The sequence below is a fragment of the Staurois parvus genome, unplaced genomic scaffold (assembly GCF_062004578.1).
Source record: "Staurois parvus isolate SC_StPar_1 unplaced genomic scaffold, SC_StPar_1.0 ptg000347l, whole genome shotgun sequence".
Taxonomy (NCBI): Eukaryota; Metazoa; Chordata; class Amphibia; order Anura; family Ranidae; genus Staurois; species Staurois parvus.
This window is the reverse complement of record NW_028318143.1, coordinates 13,326,319-13,340,966: the sequence shown is the minus strand read 5'-3', so window position 1 is coordinate 13,340,966 and position 14,648 is coordinate 13,326,319. Positions and strand designations below refer to the sequence as shown.

The 14,648-nt window shown below is 36.6% G+C and overlaps 1 protein-coding gene across 1 annotated transcript; it reads left to right on the top strand.

The window, feature by feature from the left end:
* The first annotated feature begins 9,639 nt into the window (after positions 1-9,639).
* DMRTA2 (DMRT like family A2) lies at positions 9,640-14,291 on the top strand. The gene is made up of 2 exons (XM_089684457.1): positions 9,640-10,979; positions 12,466-14,291. The coding sequence occupies exons 1-2, from the start codon at positions 10,544-10,546 to the stop codon at positions 13,344-13,346; spliced, it is 1,317 nt and encodes a 438-aa protein (XP_089540583.1). The 5' UTR covers positions 9,640-10,543; the 3' UTR covers positions 13,347-14,291.
* The last annotated feature ends 357 nt before the right edge of the window (positions 14,292-14,648 follow it).

Sequence of the window (14,648 nt, the reverse complement as noted above, 5' to 3'; positions counted from 1 at the left end):
ACGATAAAAGCATTACTTTAATGTCTAAAAACATTTTACAAATAAAAAGAAGAGGGCAAAAGCAGTCACATGACTTCACGGTAGTGTCACAAAATAATAATAATTTTTCTGGTACCCTTTTCTCTAATGCGGGGTATAGGTCACCACACATTTATCTTGTGTACCGTACTTATCCAAGGAGGAGAAATGGAGGGATTTTTTTGGGTGATAACAGTGTTATGCATTTTACAGATCAAGATCCATTTCTTCAGGTATAGTGACCCACAAATCTCATAATCTGAACTATTGTACAATGGAAGAAAACATATACAGTCTGCACACCTCTGTAAAAATGACAGTTCTTTTTAGACGTAAAAAACAACAGAACAAGAAAAATCATTTCTGAATTTGTTACCATTTCTAACACGCAAATATATATATATAAAGTGCTAATATACTAAATAACACTAATAAATAAATAAATAATACTGTCCAAAAAAATGTCCACAATAAAATAAAATATAGATATCTATGGCATCACACTATGTGAGTTCTCTCTTTCTTTGAGGCACGATCTCCGTAATCATTGGATTCACATCCTGCTGGAAGTCATTTTGCGGATTGTCTATTTGGAGGACTTTTGTTTATTTTATTTATTTTATTTTATACTTTATATTTTATTTTATTGTGGACATTTTTTTGGACAGTATTATTTATTTATTTATTTATTTATTAGTGTTATTTAGTTTATTAGCAATTTATATATATATATTTGGATGATACACTTTTTGGGGTGAAAAGTGTTTAGGTGCAATTGGGGAATTATTTGAAGGGAACACCGTTTATTTCTACCATTTCTAACCTGACCTATAATCTCTGCAATTCAATTAAAAACAAACTCAGATTGTTGTTTCGTGTCAAAATATACCAACAATAAAAAAAATAATGTGGTTGCATAGGTGTACACACCCTCTTATATTTAGGGCTGTGTTCAGAATTAACCAATCACATTCAAGTTGATGTTAAATAAAAGTCACTACACACCTGCCATCAATGAAAGTGACTTTGACTTAAGTACACACAATGAGAAAATTGGATGAAAAATACCACTATTGGAGCAATCGTCCAATCTGATCATTAGTATACAACTTTCGAGAGTTGATCATAGCAGTTCATACGAAATTATCCGAAGGGACAAATATGAATTTTTTTTTCATGCGATAACAGAACAAACAATTTTTGTTCAATCAGTACATTATTTACGCTTATATAAAGTTTGGGTGTTCCAGTAGGATTTTTCTGTCTTTTACTAAAGCAGGCCATACATGGGTTGAATTCTGAACGATTTTTTGATCAAAAATCGAAAACATCATTCACTCTGTAATCCAATGGTGCCACCAATGATTTAGAAAATTGGTCATTTTTCATGAATTTTCCAGCATGCCCGATAAATGAAGTGGGGAGGAACCACAAAAATCGTCTGGTGCCAGTGCCCCACTAACAGAGCGAAAATCAGCCGATTATTCTTAGGTCCAATAAAAAAATCGTTTGGAAATTGACCCATGTATGGCCGGCCTTAGTTGCCTCTTACAACAAAAGCCATGGTCCACAAGGAGCTTACAAAGCATCAAAGGGATCTCATTGTTGGAAGGTATCAGTCAGGAGAAGGACGCAAAAAATTTCCAAGACATTGACTATACCGTGCAACACAGTGAAGACAGTCATCAACAAGTGGAGAAAATATGGCACAACTGTGACATTACCAAGAACTGAATGTTCCTCCAAGATTGAAAAAAATGGTCAGGGAGGCCTATAAGGAAATTAAAGGAGCTGTAAATAACACCATACCCACAGTGAAGCATGGTGGTGGAATTATGCTGTGGGGCAATTTTCCTTCAGCTGGATCTGGAGTTTTAGTCAAGGTGGAGAGACTTTTGCAGTTGCAAATATCAGTAAATTTTGGCACAAAATCTTTAGGCCTCTGCTAAAAGCTGTCCTTTCAGCAGGGCAATGAGCCAAAGCATACCCCCCAATCAACAAAAGAATGTCTTCACCAGAAGATCAAAGATCAAAGTTTTGGAATGGCCTAGCCAGAGACCTGGACCTGAATCCAATTGAAAATCTGTGGGGTGACCTGAAGAGAGCTTTGCACAGGAGATGCCCTTACAATCTGACAGATTGGGGTCATTTATGCCAGGAAGAATGGGCAAAGATTCCTAGGGCAAGATGTGTCACGCCGATAGACTCCTAATCCAAAAGACTGAATTCTGTCATAAAATCAAAAGGTGTTTAACAAAGTATTAGTTTAGGGTGTTCATATTTCTGCAATCACATTATTATTTTTGTTATTTTTATATCCTCTCTTTTGAAGATTTCAGTTTGTTTTTAATTGAATTGTACAGATTATAGGTCACATTAAATGTGAACAAAATTCAGAAGCAATTTCTCTTGGTCTGATTTTTTTTTTTAACATCTGGCATTTTTACAGGGGTGTGTAGACTTTTCTTTCCGCTGTAGATAATCTTGCATCTCTCTTATCTTCTATCCCATCCTGAATGTATTCTCAAACCGGTCCTCAGGACCAGCTGTAAAGCAAACGCATGGAAGGAGGATAGCCCTACCCCACCAGATGGATTGCGGGAGAGAGTTCAGCTTTATTTTAATTATGCTTCCTTCATTTTTTATAATAAATAATAGTTTGAATGGGATTGGCATTCTAGGGCAATGCTATTTCTGATGCTATCACAATCACGTCACTAGCCTTTTATAGATTTAGCCACACATATATGCCTATTTACACTCGGGAGTTTTTCGTCTATCTGACCAGGATTTTTCAGACACAAAGGGGTTGATTTACTAAAGGCAAATAGACGGTGCACTTTGCAAGGGCATTTGCTCTAGAGCTTAGTAAATGAGGTAAAGTGCTGTTGACTTCTATCATCCAATAATGTGCAAGCAAAAATGCTGTTTAAAAAAAAAATGTTTGCATGTGATTGGGTATTCTTTTCAAAGTGAAGCTTCGCCTCAGTTACTAAGTTCTGGAGCAACTGCACTTTGAAGAGTAAGAGTGCAACTGCACTTGCAAGGTGCACAGTCTATTTGCCTTTAGTAAATCAACCCCAAATTGTTGTGCCCTAGGCAATGAATTGTGTATTCTGTCTTCCATTTGACCATCAGCCATGAAGGTTGATGACTGTCTGAACTGAAAATAAAAGTGCATCTAAAAGCAGTTGTGTATGGAGCATGTCTGTGAACCTGCAGTGCCCCAGCTGTCCAGTGGGGGCGCATTACTGTTCATTTTAGAAAAAGTTGTCAAACTGAAGCCACACTCTATGGGTTTATATACTAAAAACTGGAGAGTGCAAAATCAGGTTCACTTCTGCGTAAAAACCAATCAGCTTCCAGGTTTTATTGCCAAAGCTTAAACAAGCTGAGGTTAGAAGCTGATTGGCTGCCATGCATAGCTGCTCCAGACTGAGTCAACCAGTTTTAGTAAATCCCCCCCTGTGTGACAGAGTTAACTTCATTATTAAATATTTGTGGACATTGTTAAGGTCTAGAATGAGCTTCTCCTGTTTTAGGCAGGCAGGCAGGCAGGCAATGATGATAGATAAAGGGATAAATAGAAAATGATGATAAAGGGATAGAATGATAAGAAATAAATTAATGGATAAATATAGCACTAGAGTTGTTGATTCGAATCCCAACCATGGCACTATCTCTCTGGAGTTTGCATGCTCTCCCTGTGTCTGCATGGGTTTCTTCTGGGTACTCCAGTTTCCTCCCACACTTCAAACATATGCTGGTAGGCTAATTGGCTTCTGTTTAAATTGGCCCTAGTATGTATATATATGGATGGGAGTTAAGGAACTTAGATTGTACAATCCTTGAGGGTTAGGGACTGCTATGAATGTACAATATATATAAAGTGCTGCATAAATTGACAGCGTTTTATAAGTACCTATAATAAATAAATACATAAAATGATAGATGGATAGAATATGGCAGATAAATAAATAGATCAAATTATGATAAATAAATATAGAGATATATAGTTATATAAAAGATATATTAAAAAAAGATAGATAGATAGATAGATAGATAGATAGATAGATAGATAGATAAATGAATAGAGTGATGTATAAAATTATGATAAATAGATATATATTGTATTAGAATAGATAAATGTAATAATATCAAACTCATTTAGTTGCTAAACACTACCATTATAATATGTGAACCCTAATGGTACAATGATTTTCTATTGAATATATTTTAATGTATATGTAAGCCCCATCAATAAAATCTCACACTCTTTAAGCTGTTAATGTAATTAAACATGTATATAGTTTTCAAAATTGTGAAAAGCATAGCTTTCATTAAAATAATACCAGGAAAACCAGCCATGAAAGTCCTTGTTCAGGCACTTCCTGTTATAGAGTGACAACATTCTGTCCATCTCCCAACTGAGCTCCTTCGTTGTCATCCTGTCACACAGGCTTCCCATAGAGCCTACAAGTGGCCACTTCAACACATATTATATAGGCATGGTCCTCTGTTGTCACCATCAGGAATCCCACACCAAAAATTGCCATGCAGCCATTGCTGGAGTGCATGTAGACAGGAAAGGGCTTTAAAGATTTTGCAGCAGATTAGGATCCCTGAGATGCAACAAAGGCAAATAAGTGAAAATTGTTTTTCTCTTAATTAAAAAAAATTGAAAATGAATTATTTTAAAGCATTGACACACAGTGCTGTAGCAAACTATGACATGCAGTTTGGTTTACATCTACCTTCATGTCTAGATGGTGCAATTACATTGCGCTGAGACTAAACTGCAGATGAATAAAAATCTTAGCTGATGAATGAGTTTATCTGATAAAAGTCAGAGGACAATTATGATAAAATATCCAAATTGCAGAAAACATCTGTATTATTCCCTCTCAGTATAATAGTCTATGATCTTCCATAATTATTATTGTTCTTAGATTATTTCTATAGAATACTTACCTCCAGCTAGTTCTGACAGTTCCCAGCTGTCAGTGGCTCCTCCAGTATCCATTAGAAAGTCCTCTCTCTTCAGACCTTAGAAATCTCTATGTGAGACATTTTTATACTTTAATCAAACATAACATCAGTTTCACATCAATATATGTTTCCAAAAACACCCAGTGAGTGTTTATTACCTCTCCATAAAGGAAGATACTGAATTAATAAATGTTTGTAATTAACAGCATAAACAACCTGGCTTCCCTCCCCTGTACATTAACCATTGGAGCACAGCCTGTGTACCTCTCCACAGCTACAAGCTCACCGATTCATTAATTTCAGCACTGGATGGGTTAATTAATCTTGGATATGTGTGTATCTGTGTGTGTGGAGGGAGGGGGGGGGGGCTTAATTATTTCTGAAATACTTATTCGTTTTTTTAAGGGAAAAAAGATGGAGGGGTAATATTAATGATTGTAATATTGGTTTGGAGGTAATTACTTTTAATGTCAGAAAGATTAAGGTTAATATCATCTCTATTAGGCTGCTGCTTGATAATTAAAAGTGGTGGGAGGCTTCTGGGAACAGATGGATGGGGCTTGCTGCGATTCAGTAGGTAAACACAGGCAAGAGCTGGAGAGAGAGAGAGTGATGGAGGGAGAGAGAGAGTGAGAAAGAAGGAGAGAGAGAGACAGAGACAGCGAGAGAGAGACAGAGACAGAGACAGAGAGAGAGACATTGGAGGGGATAGAGAACGAGAGATGGAAAAATAAAGAGAAAGAAAGAAAGAGAGAGAGAGAGAGAGAGAGAGAAAGAAAGAAAGAGAAAGAAAGAGAGAGAATTGGGAGATAAGATAGGAAAGTGAGAGAAAGGACCCATTGCTGCTTGCACACTGGGGGAGAGGCAACAGTTTTGTTTTATTTTTTATTAAATATGGATCACTAATACAATGACAAGTCTGAAGTTTCTTTATTTTTTTTCATTACACGTTAAAAAAAAGTCTGTGAGTTACTTATTGACTTCAATTGTTTTCGAAACTTGTATGGAATAATATTGTGAAATCACACTGTTATTCGAGGCTATTTATTATTTTCCATGTGATGACACCTTTGATGAGGAATAGGTATAAAACAGTTAAGAAACATCAATATATTTGTATTATTTTTATACACGTTACATTTAAAGCATACAAAGGTTTTACAGATATTACATATAACATTGGTATAACATAGAAGATTGTAAATTGTCACAGTTCTATATGCTAATGTAGTAGTATGTAATAGTATATATATAGTCTGTCTATCTATCTGTCTATCTATCTATCTATCTATCTATCTATCTATCTGTCTATCTATCTATCTATCTGTCTATCTATCTATCTATCTATCTATCGTATAATAGTGTGTAGAGGTAATGATCTGTAATAAATATTAATACCGGAAAAAAAGATTTGAATAAGTACAGTATAGTGTATATTATACTTCCATCACGTAGTATAGAATTAACACATCGGTTTGAACAGGTTATAAAACATACATATTGTATTTTTTACACTGATCTTGTTGTAATGTAAATGTAAAAAAACCGATCAATCTGTGCCTTTCTGATTGCTGATATATAGTTGATATAGTATGGCATATAAATAGTATAGTATAATATGTGTGTATATATATATATATATATATATATATATATATATACACACACATATATATACTTTGAAAAAAATATGTATATATAGTGTATATAGTATACATAGTTGATATATATCGCTTCCGTTCTTTCTCCAGACAACATACCTTCTTTTGCCAGCAGACAACAAATACCACTATAAAAAAACAGTCAAAAGTGTGTAAACACATAAGGTTAAAAAATAATCTTTGGTCTGTGTTTTCGCACAAAAAAAATCTGTTTTGCGTTCATTTCAGCGTTCAAATTCAAAGAAAAATGATGTTAATAAAAAGCAACAATTACACATCACCTTTTATTTATCTATGTTATATTAAATTATCTTTATATCCCATTTATATCAATATTATATATATATATATATATATATATATATATATATATTATATCACCTTTTTCATAACAATATTATACTTTATTACATTATATTATACATCTTACAAATATTTTATGCCTGTATATGACACCCAGACGTGTAACCAAAGTAAAATATTCTTCCCTGGCCACATAATATAGCATTCTTAATAAATGCAAGGAAACATTTGAAATAGCTGAAACAAGTTTAATATTTTTACACAGATATACATGAATTTGCTGTTACATGTACATATAAATAAAATTATTATTTTTAATAAAGTTTATAATTTAGCTTCCAATATACTTTGGTAAGCTGCTTAATTTTAAACCATACACAAAAAATATGGCATAGATACAAAGGTGTCCGTTTATAAACGGACACCAAAGTGGTTTATAGGCTGAAGTTGTAAAATACAAACTACTAATAAATGTATAAATTCCAAACTGAAGTTAATAAATATTTCTTCCCCTATGTGTATAAAGTCATATATGAAATATACGATTGTTGGGTATGGTATTGTTTCATGACAGTGTTGTTGTTTTTTTGTCCTTTGTGTGTTGTGTTTAGCTCATGTCAATATTAGTTCATCAGTCAGTATAGGATATATACACGCCTTGCCTCCAGACATTAAGGAGGTGATCATTAGGTTTTCAGTCTATCACCGGAGCTCTCTGGGGGATTCAGCCATACAAGGAGATCAGGTATTTTGACTTGCTGGCTACGCTTAATAAACGTGTTATGACACCCAGTGTGGGGATGTTTGTCACCTTTGGCTGGAAAGTGGATCCGAAATTAAAGGCTGATTGGAGAAATGGGCATTTCTGCACATTTCAGAGGAACCCAGCATGAAAGAACTACAAGTCACAGCATTCCCGCCTAGATAAAAGCTGTGATCGCTCTAATGTCACTGTTTGCTCAGCAGTTCAAAGCCACAAAGTGCATAACAGTTTACATAAAAGCACGTGACCCTTCAGTTCTTGTGGGACTACTAGTGCCACAACAGCCAGAGAGCCAACTCCTTCCCCATACCTTGATACTATCATAGACATTCTTACCGCCATAGGAACGACAGACACAAACAGATCAAAAAGTAAATGTCCATTTGTGGACTTTTCTAATCTGCAATTGTGTTTTGGTTTTCTGTCAAGTGATCTGTTACAAAAATTCATTTTTTTCTGGATAGTTTAGAGAGGTGAATTTGCTGTTAATTGTTGTTGCTTCGTTGAATCCAAATAAAAATAGATTTAACCATTAGTGTTTGCAGTGAGATGGGAAAAAAAGTTGAGTAATAAATAAAAATTCTGGTTTATACTAATAAAAAAAGAACACAATAATGATGATGATGATAAATAATAATACGAACAATCGTGATTATATAATAATGTAAATAATAATAATAGTAATACCAACAATGATGATGATGATTACATAGTGCTAATAATAATAATAGCAACAATCATGATGATATAATAATGTAAATAATAACAATAATGCCAACAATCATGATGATGATTAAATAGTGCTAATAATAATAAATAATAATAGCAACAATGATGACCATAATATAATAGTGTAAATAATAATAGCAACAATGATGATGACGATAATATAATAGTGTAAATAATAATAGCAACAATGATGATGATATAATAATATAAATAATAATAATAATATAATGCCAACAATGATGATATAATAATGTAAATAATAATAATATAATGCAAACAATCATGATGATATAATAATGTAAATAATAATAATAATAACAATAATATAATGCCAACAATGATGATATAATAATGTAAATAATAATAATAATAATATAATGCCAACAATCATGAGGATATAATAATGTACATAATAATAATATAATGCCAACAATCATGATGATATAATAATGTAAATAATAACATTACAATGACAACTATCATGAACGATTATGATATAATAATAATATTAATCAGTGTATGTAATAATTTCTAACCTATATACCTGTTATTTATATTGATTTTGTTTTACAGTCAGTTTAACATTCGAATTATTCTGTGATCTCCTAATTAATGAAAACTATTCGCAAACAATTGTTGTCAATACAATATATTTTAGATTCTTTCACGCCTTTGAACGAATAAAATGATATCTAGCTGTAATTAAAATATCCTTGCTAATCCAAAATAAAAACGAATTATCTACAAAAAATAATAATACTTACCTCTGCAAATTATTTTTTATTTTATTTGTATTCTTCTTGACAGCCATTAAAGATACGAATAATTGCAATCAATCAAAGCCTTCAGTGCAGTTGTCACCCCATTTATTACTCTGATTTCATACTATCACTGCCAGTTTCTAGGCTGATCCCAGGACTGTATGGGGGGTAGGTGGGGGGGGGGGACTCCAGATGACACAAAGATCTCTCCTAGAAAACTCTTTGCAATGCTCCCTGTGCGGGTCCCCCCTCCCTCCTGTTACTTGAGAAAACCGCCTGTTTGACACTGTAGAACAAGTCAGCGACCAATCAGAAGTGTGCTTCCCCCATGACCGGCCAATGGCGAGCTCCACATTGTTGTCAACATTTGTCTAATGCGAGAGCAACAATTGAGAGACAAGGGGAGCCACCTGCAGCCTCTGGTCCTAGTTGCAACTTTTGTGTGGAGTGTGCGCCTGGCTGTCACACTTGCAAACTCCTGCTTGGGGGAAGAGGATCCGGCTGGACGTTGTGGTGGCAGATGTGGATTTATTGGAGGGGATCTGGGGATCTGGGACGATCAAGGTAACCTTGTCACATAGGATCCCTTTCATTCTATATAGGGATGGGGTCGGTGTAGCCAGCAGAGCTGTGCTGGGAGATCTAATTGGGGAATATTAGGAGGAAACTTGAAATCTGCCTTGATGGGTAAATGATTTCTGATGTCCATAATGCTTTAAACTGTTTATTGTAGATGTAGAATCCTGCGGTCAGGAATAGACTCTATTAGTACAGAATACATTCAGAGTGAGTGACATAAAGACAGCCATAGGATCCCCCTATTACTTCTGTAGTTGTGTCCTGAGAGTAGTATACTCATTTCTGTGCTTTGCCAGTCCTTCAGGTATTGGGCAATCAGAAGGTATTATAACAGCGGGGTGTGCATCTATAGGAGAGAATAGCTGCATGACTTTATTGGCTCCTATAGAATCTATAGGTGCCAGGTACTGGCCATAGAATATAGTGGTCAGGTGAGCAGAGGTGTGGGGTTCTGGGCAATTAGAAGGTATAACCCTGGGGTGTGCATCTATAGGAGGGAATATCTGTATGACTTTATTGCCTCCTATAGAATCTATAGGTGTCAGGGATTGGACAGTCAGACAGTATTTAAACCCTGGGGTGTACATCTATAGGAAGGGAATAGCTGTATGACTTTATTAGTCAGGTGGTGGACATAGAATTTAAGGGTCAGGTGGGTATAGGTGCCTATAAGTGAATGAGGGAGTAACTATAAATTAGGATTGAGGATTACCTAGGTAAAAAGTAGTGCCGGGTCTAAAATGGAGTTAAGCGGGGCCCCTTCTGGATCGCAGATCCCCCAGACTGCCACTTCCACTGCTCTGCCTGTCACCGTGGCCGGAACTTTGCTCAGGGGCCCCCAATTGCTCCTGCGGGCTGCTGAGAAGTACCCCCGCACCCCGAAGTGTGCCCGGTGCAGGAATCACGGGGTGGTGTCGGCTCTGAAGGGCCACAAGCGCTACTGTCGGTGGAAAGACTGCATGTGCGCCAAGTGTACTCTGATCGCGGAGCGCCAGAGGGTGATGGCCGCGCAAGTTGCGCTCAGGAGGCAGCAGGCTCAGGAGGAGAACGAAGCAAGAGAGCTGCAGCTGCTCTATGGAACCGCCGAGGGGTTAGCGCTGGCCGCCGCCAATGGAATCATCCCACCCAGGCCCGCCTATGAGGTCTTCGGCACTGTGTGCACAGATGGAGTCTCAGGTAAACCCGCATTCTATTGCTTAACTACATCTTTTCTGTTGGAAGTCTGTCCTGTAAGAAGGAGAGCGGGCTGCGTTATTTAAAAGTAGTATGGAATAAAAGTATGAGAAAATGAAAAATATATATATAACCTGTAAACCTTACAAATCAGGGCAAGTGTTTGGTATCTATCTATCTATCTATCTATCTATCTATCTATCTATCTATAATCTATCTATCTATCTATCTATCTATCTATCTATCTATCTATCTATCTATCATCTATCTATCTATCTATAATCTATCTATCTATCTATCTATCTATCTATCTATCTATCTATCTATCTATAATCTATCTATCTATCTATCTATCTATCTATCTATCTATAATCTATCTATCTATCTATCTATCTATCTATCTATCTATCTATCTATCTATAATCTATCTATCTATCTATCTATCTATCTATCTATCTATAATCTATCTATCTATCTATAATCTATCTATCTATCTATCTATCTATCTATCTATCTATCTATCTATAATCTATCTATCTATCTATCTATCTATCTATCTATAATCTATCTATCTATCTATCTATCTATCTATCTATCTATAATCTATCTATCTATCTATCTATCTATCTATCTATCTATCTATCTATCTATCTATCTTTGCAATAAACCTGTAACGTGCTCCAAACAATACTACAAAATTTAATATTTTTTTTTACTATTTCCACTACACTGAAATAGATCTAGGGATAGATAGATAGATAGATAGATAGATAGATGGATAGATCTTTTAAATTTATTTTAATTATATATCAGTCTAAAATTCGGATCAAGTTGTCAATCTGTAAATCATTGAATCAGTAAAGATAAAATATTAAAAAATAGAATTTATTTATAATAAATATCCTATCTTTGGTGATCAAGATGTCCCCTTTGCTCCGAATTTTACTAGTTTACTAGACACAGGCAGAAAGTCGGTGCCGGCACAGGAAAGGCTTTAAAACTGACAGTTCAACTGACAGTCTGACAGAAACTTTAAGAAGGCCAAGTGTGAAAATATACTCACATAATACTACAATAGGATAATAAAACACAAGCAGGTAATATACACTTTTTCTCAAGTTTATTTTACATTTTTCGGTTGTTGCAAAAACAATTACTTGCCCAAATGGAATGCAAAACTGTTCTTTTTTGTATGGTGTTATAATGTCCAAATTACAGGGTGCAGTAACTTAGCCAAAAAAAAACATTCATTGGTAAACCCCATGTATATTACAGTTTTAATATATACATATATATATATATATATATATATATATATATGTATATGAGGCATATTACTCTAAATGTACATATATGTTGTTAATGTGTATTACCATCCCATGGCATGTCCTCACCCTATCCTTGGAATGACACCATACTGTGAGCTATCCATCAGATATTTGCAGCAATGTGGTGTCCTGACCCAGTTCTGTCTCCTTCCTTCCTCCAGAGACCAAGATCCAGAAGTTTGACCTGTTCCCCAAGGCGCTCATACCCAGGTCCGTCACCCCTCAGCAGCTGAGCTCCGGGGCAAAGCCGGTGACCCCTGACAGTGAGTCGGTGACTGGAAGCACCCAAGGAGCCTCATCCCCTGAAGTCAGACCTGGTTCTGGGTCAGAAAACGGGGACGGGGAGTCCTTCCTCAGCTCCCCCATGTCCAAAGCTCTGAAAGAAGGCGAGGAAAGCCCGAGCTCCATCAGCCCGCTGGGCTCAGATTCTGGTTCTGATGGCGAGAAGGACGAGCAGGACCCAAGTTCTTCCTCCTCCTCCAGGCAGAGGACACCCATAGACATCCTGACCAGAGTCTTCCCCACCCAGAAGAGGAGCGTTCTGGAGCTGGTTCTACAAGGCTGTGGAGGAGATGTGGTCCAAGCCATCGAGCAGATCCTGAACAACAGAGGTCAGGAGAAGGGTGATGACACTTGGTCTAGAGAAGCGGCTCTTCAGAGCCTTCAACCTTCAGTGTCCACCAGCCACCGACCACTCATAGCTGGAGCCATCACCCCAGCTATAGGGACCCTCGGGAGCAGGTCTGCCTTCTCCCCTCTGCAGCCCAATGCCACCCACTTTGGGACAGACACCAACACTTACCAGCTAGGTGGGCACCTCGGACTCAACCCATTAAGACTGGCCTATTCTGCCCACAGCAGAGGACTTGCTTTCATGGCTCCTTACTCTACAGCTGGCTTTATGCCCACCCTAGGCTTCCGCCCACCTATGGACTATGCCTTTAGTGACCTGATGAGGGACCGGGCGAATGTTCACAAGGACCAGGTCTACACAAACGGTCTCTATGGGTCTGTAGTCAACAACAACACCGAGAAACAATGAACTGAGCTCAGCCTTAGGGACTTGATAGTTGGGTAGAGCTCCCTGAGACTCTGAATGTCCTCTAAGTCATGGTGACTATTGTCTGGTTTCTAGGACCTCTTGGGACCATCATCATGAAATCTAGAACTTCTGAAACTGATTTTTTTTAAATAAATCCTAGTTCTTTTTTTGCAATTCAGTCAGCCAAGGCCTGGATACACTTCGTTATCAGATGTTCTGGGCGTTCACCCAACATGTTCACTTTTCTAAAATGCACTTTTATCCTTTTTAATTCGTTATCTTCTGTGCTAGTGGACGCCAAGCATGATCCAAGCCTCGGCGCATCGTCAGTGTACCCTATACCCATCTATGTACTCCTACAGGGCAGACCTGAACCCATCTATATACTCCCACAGGGCAGACCTGAACCCATCTATATACTCCCACAGGGCAGACCTGAACCCATCTATATACTCCCACAGGGCAGACCTCATGTACACGGGACACGGGATTCTAAATTATTCTTGACTTTGTGGGGGAAGTCGGTGACTTGCAGGTAAAGGGACTCTAGGACTGCGACTGTCGTGTACAGAATTGTAGATATCGGCTACACAGTGGCGTCTGGTCATCTTTTTGTCTTTTTTTAAGTATTGCTGTTGGTTTCATTGTTTAGAACTGCGTAACACCTCAGTGTGACATCCCATAAACATCAGTAATAATAAATTGTATTTTAAAACCTTTTTCTGTTGCGGTGTTCTGAGGCAGTGATGTGCCCTATGATTGTACATAGACGGTCCGATCAGACATGCGATTTAGAGTTTATGGTCAATGTGCTGGGAATCCCGAATAACCGGCTGGCCTGATGATCTGAAAGTGACACGTCTTCCCCTAGACATGTACCTACTGTGTTATTTGTTTTCCTCGAATATTTCACATACTTGTTTCTAGTAAAACATCATAATATCCGTGGATGTTTCCTCTAAATTATAAGGTTACAGACTACAACTGTACAAGACCTTCAAAAATACAGACTTTATATATGGATAGAAGATATCTTTATTTATATCATTAGATCATGTTTGCTTGTCTAAACTATATATTTATGTTAGGGCCACTGTGTGTTCTCTCTCTCCCTCTCCTATTTTCTTTTTCTTTTCTCTCCTTTCTTTTTTCCCAATCCCTCTCGTTTTCACTCTGTCTCTTCTTTCCATTTTCTCTCTATTTTTCATTTTCTTTTTTTCATTCAATTATATTATTTTCCTTCCTTTCTTTCTTTTTTTCCTTAATTTTCTTCTTTTCTCCATCCTTTTTTCTTTCTTTTTT

Bases quoted from the DNA above. Each gene is read 5' to 3' on its own strand.
- DMRTA2 (XM_089684457.1), top strand. From the start codon at position 10,544: ATGGAGTTAAGCGGGGCCCCTTCTGGATCGCAGATCCCCCAGACTGCC. The intron at 10,980-12,465 runs GTAAACCCGCAT...TCCTTCCTCCAG, and splicing joins GTGCACAGATGGAGTCTCAG to AGACCAAGATCCAGAAGTTT.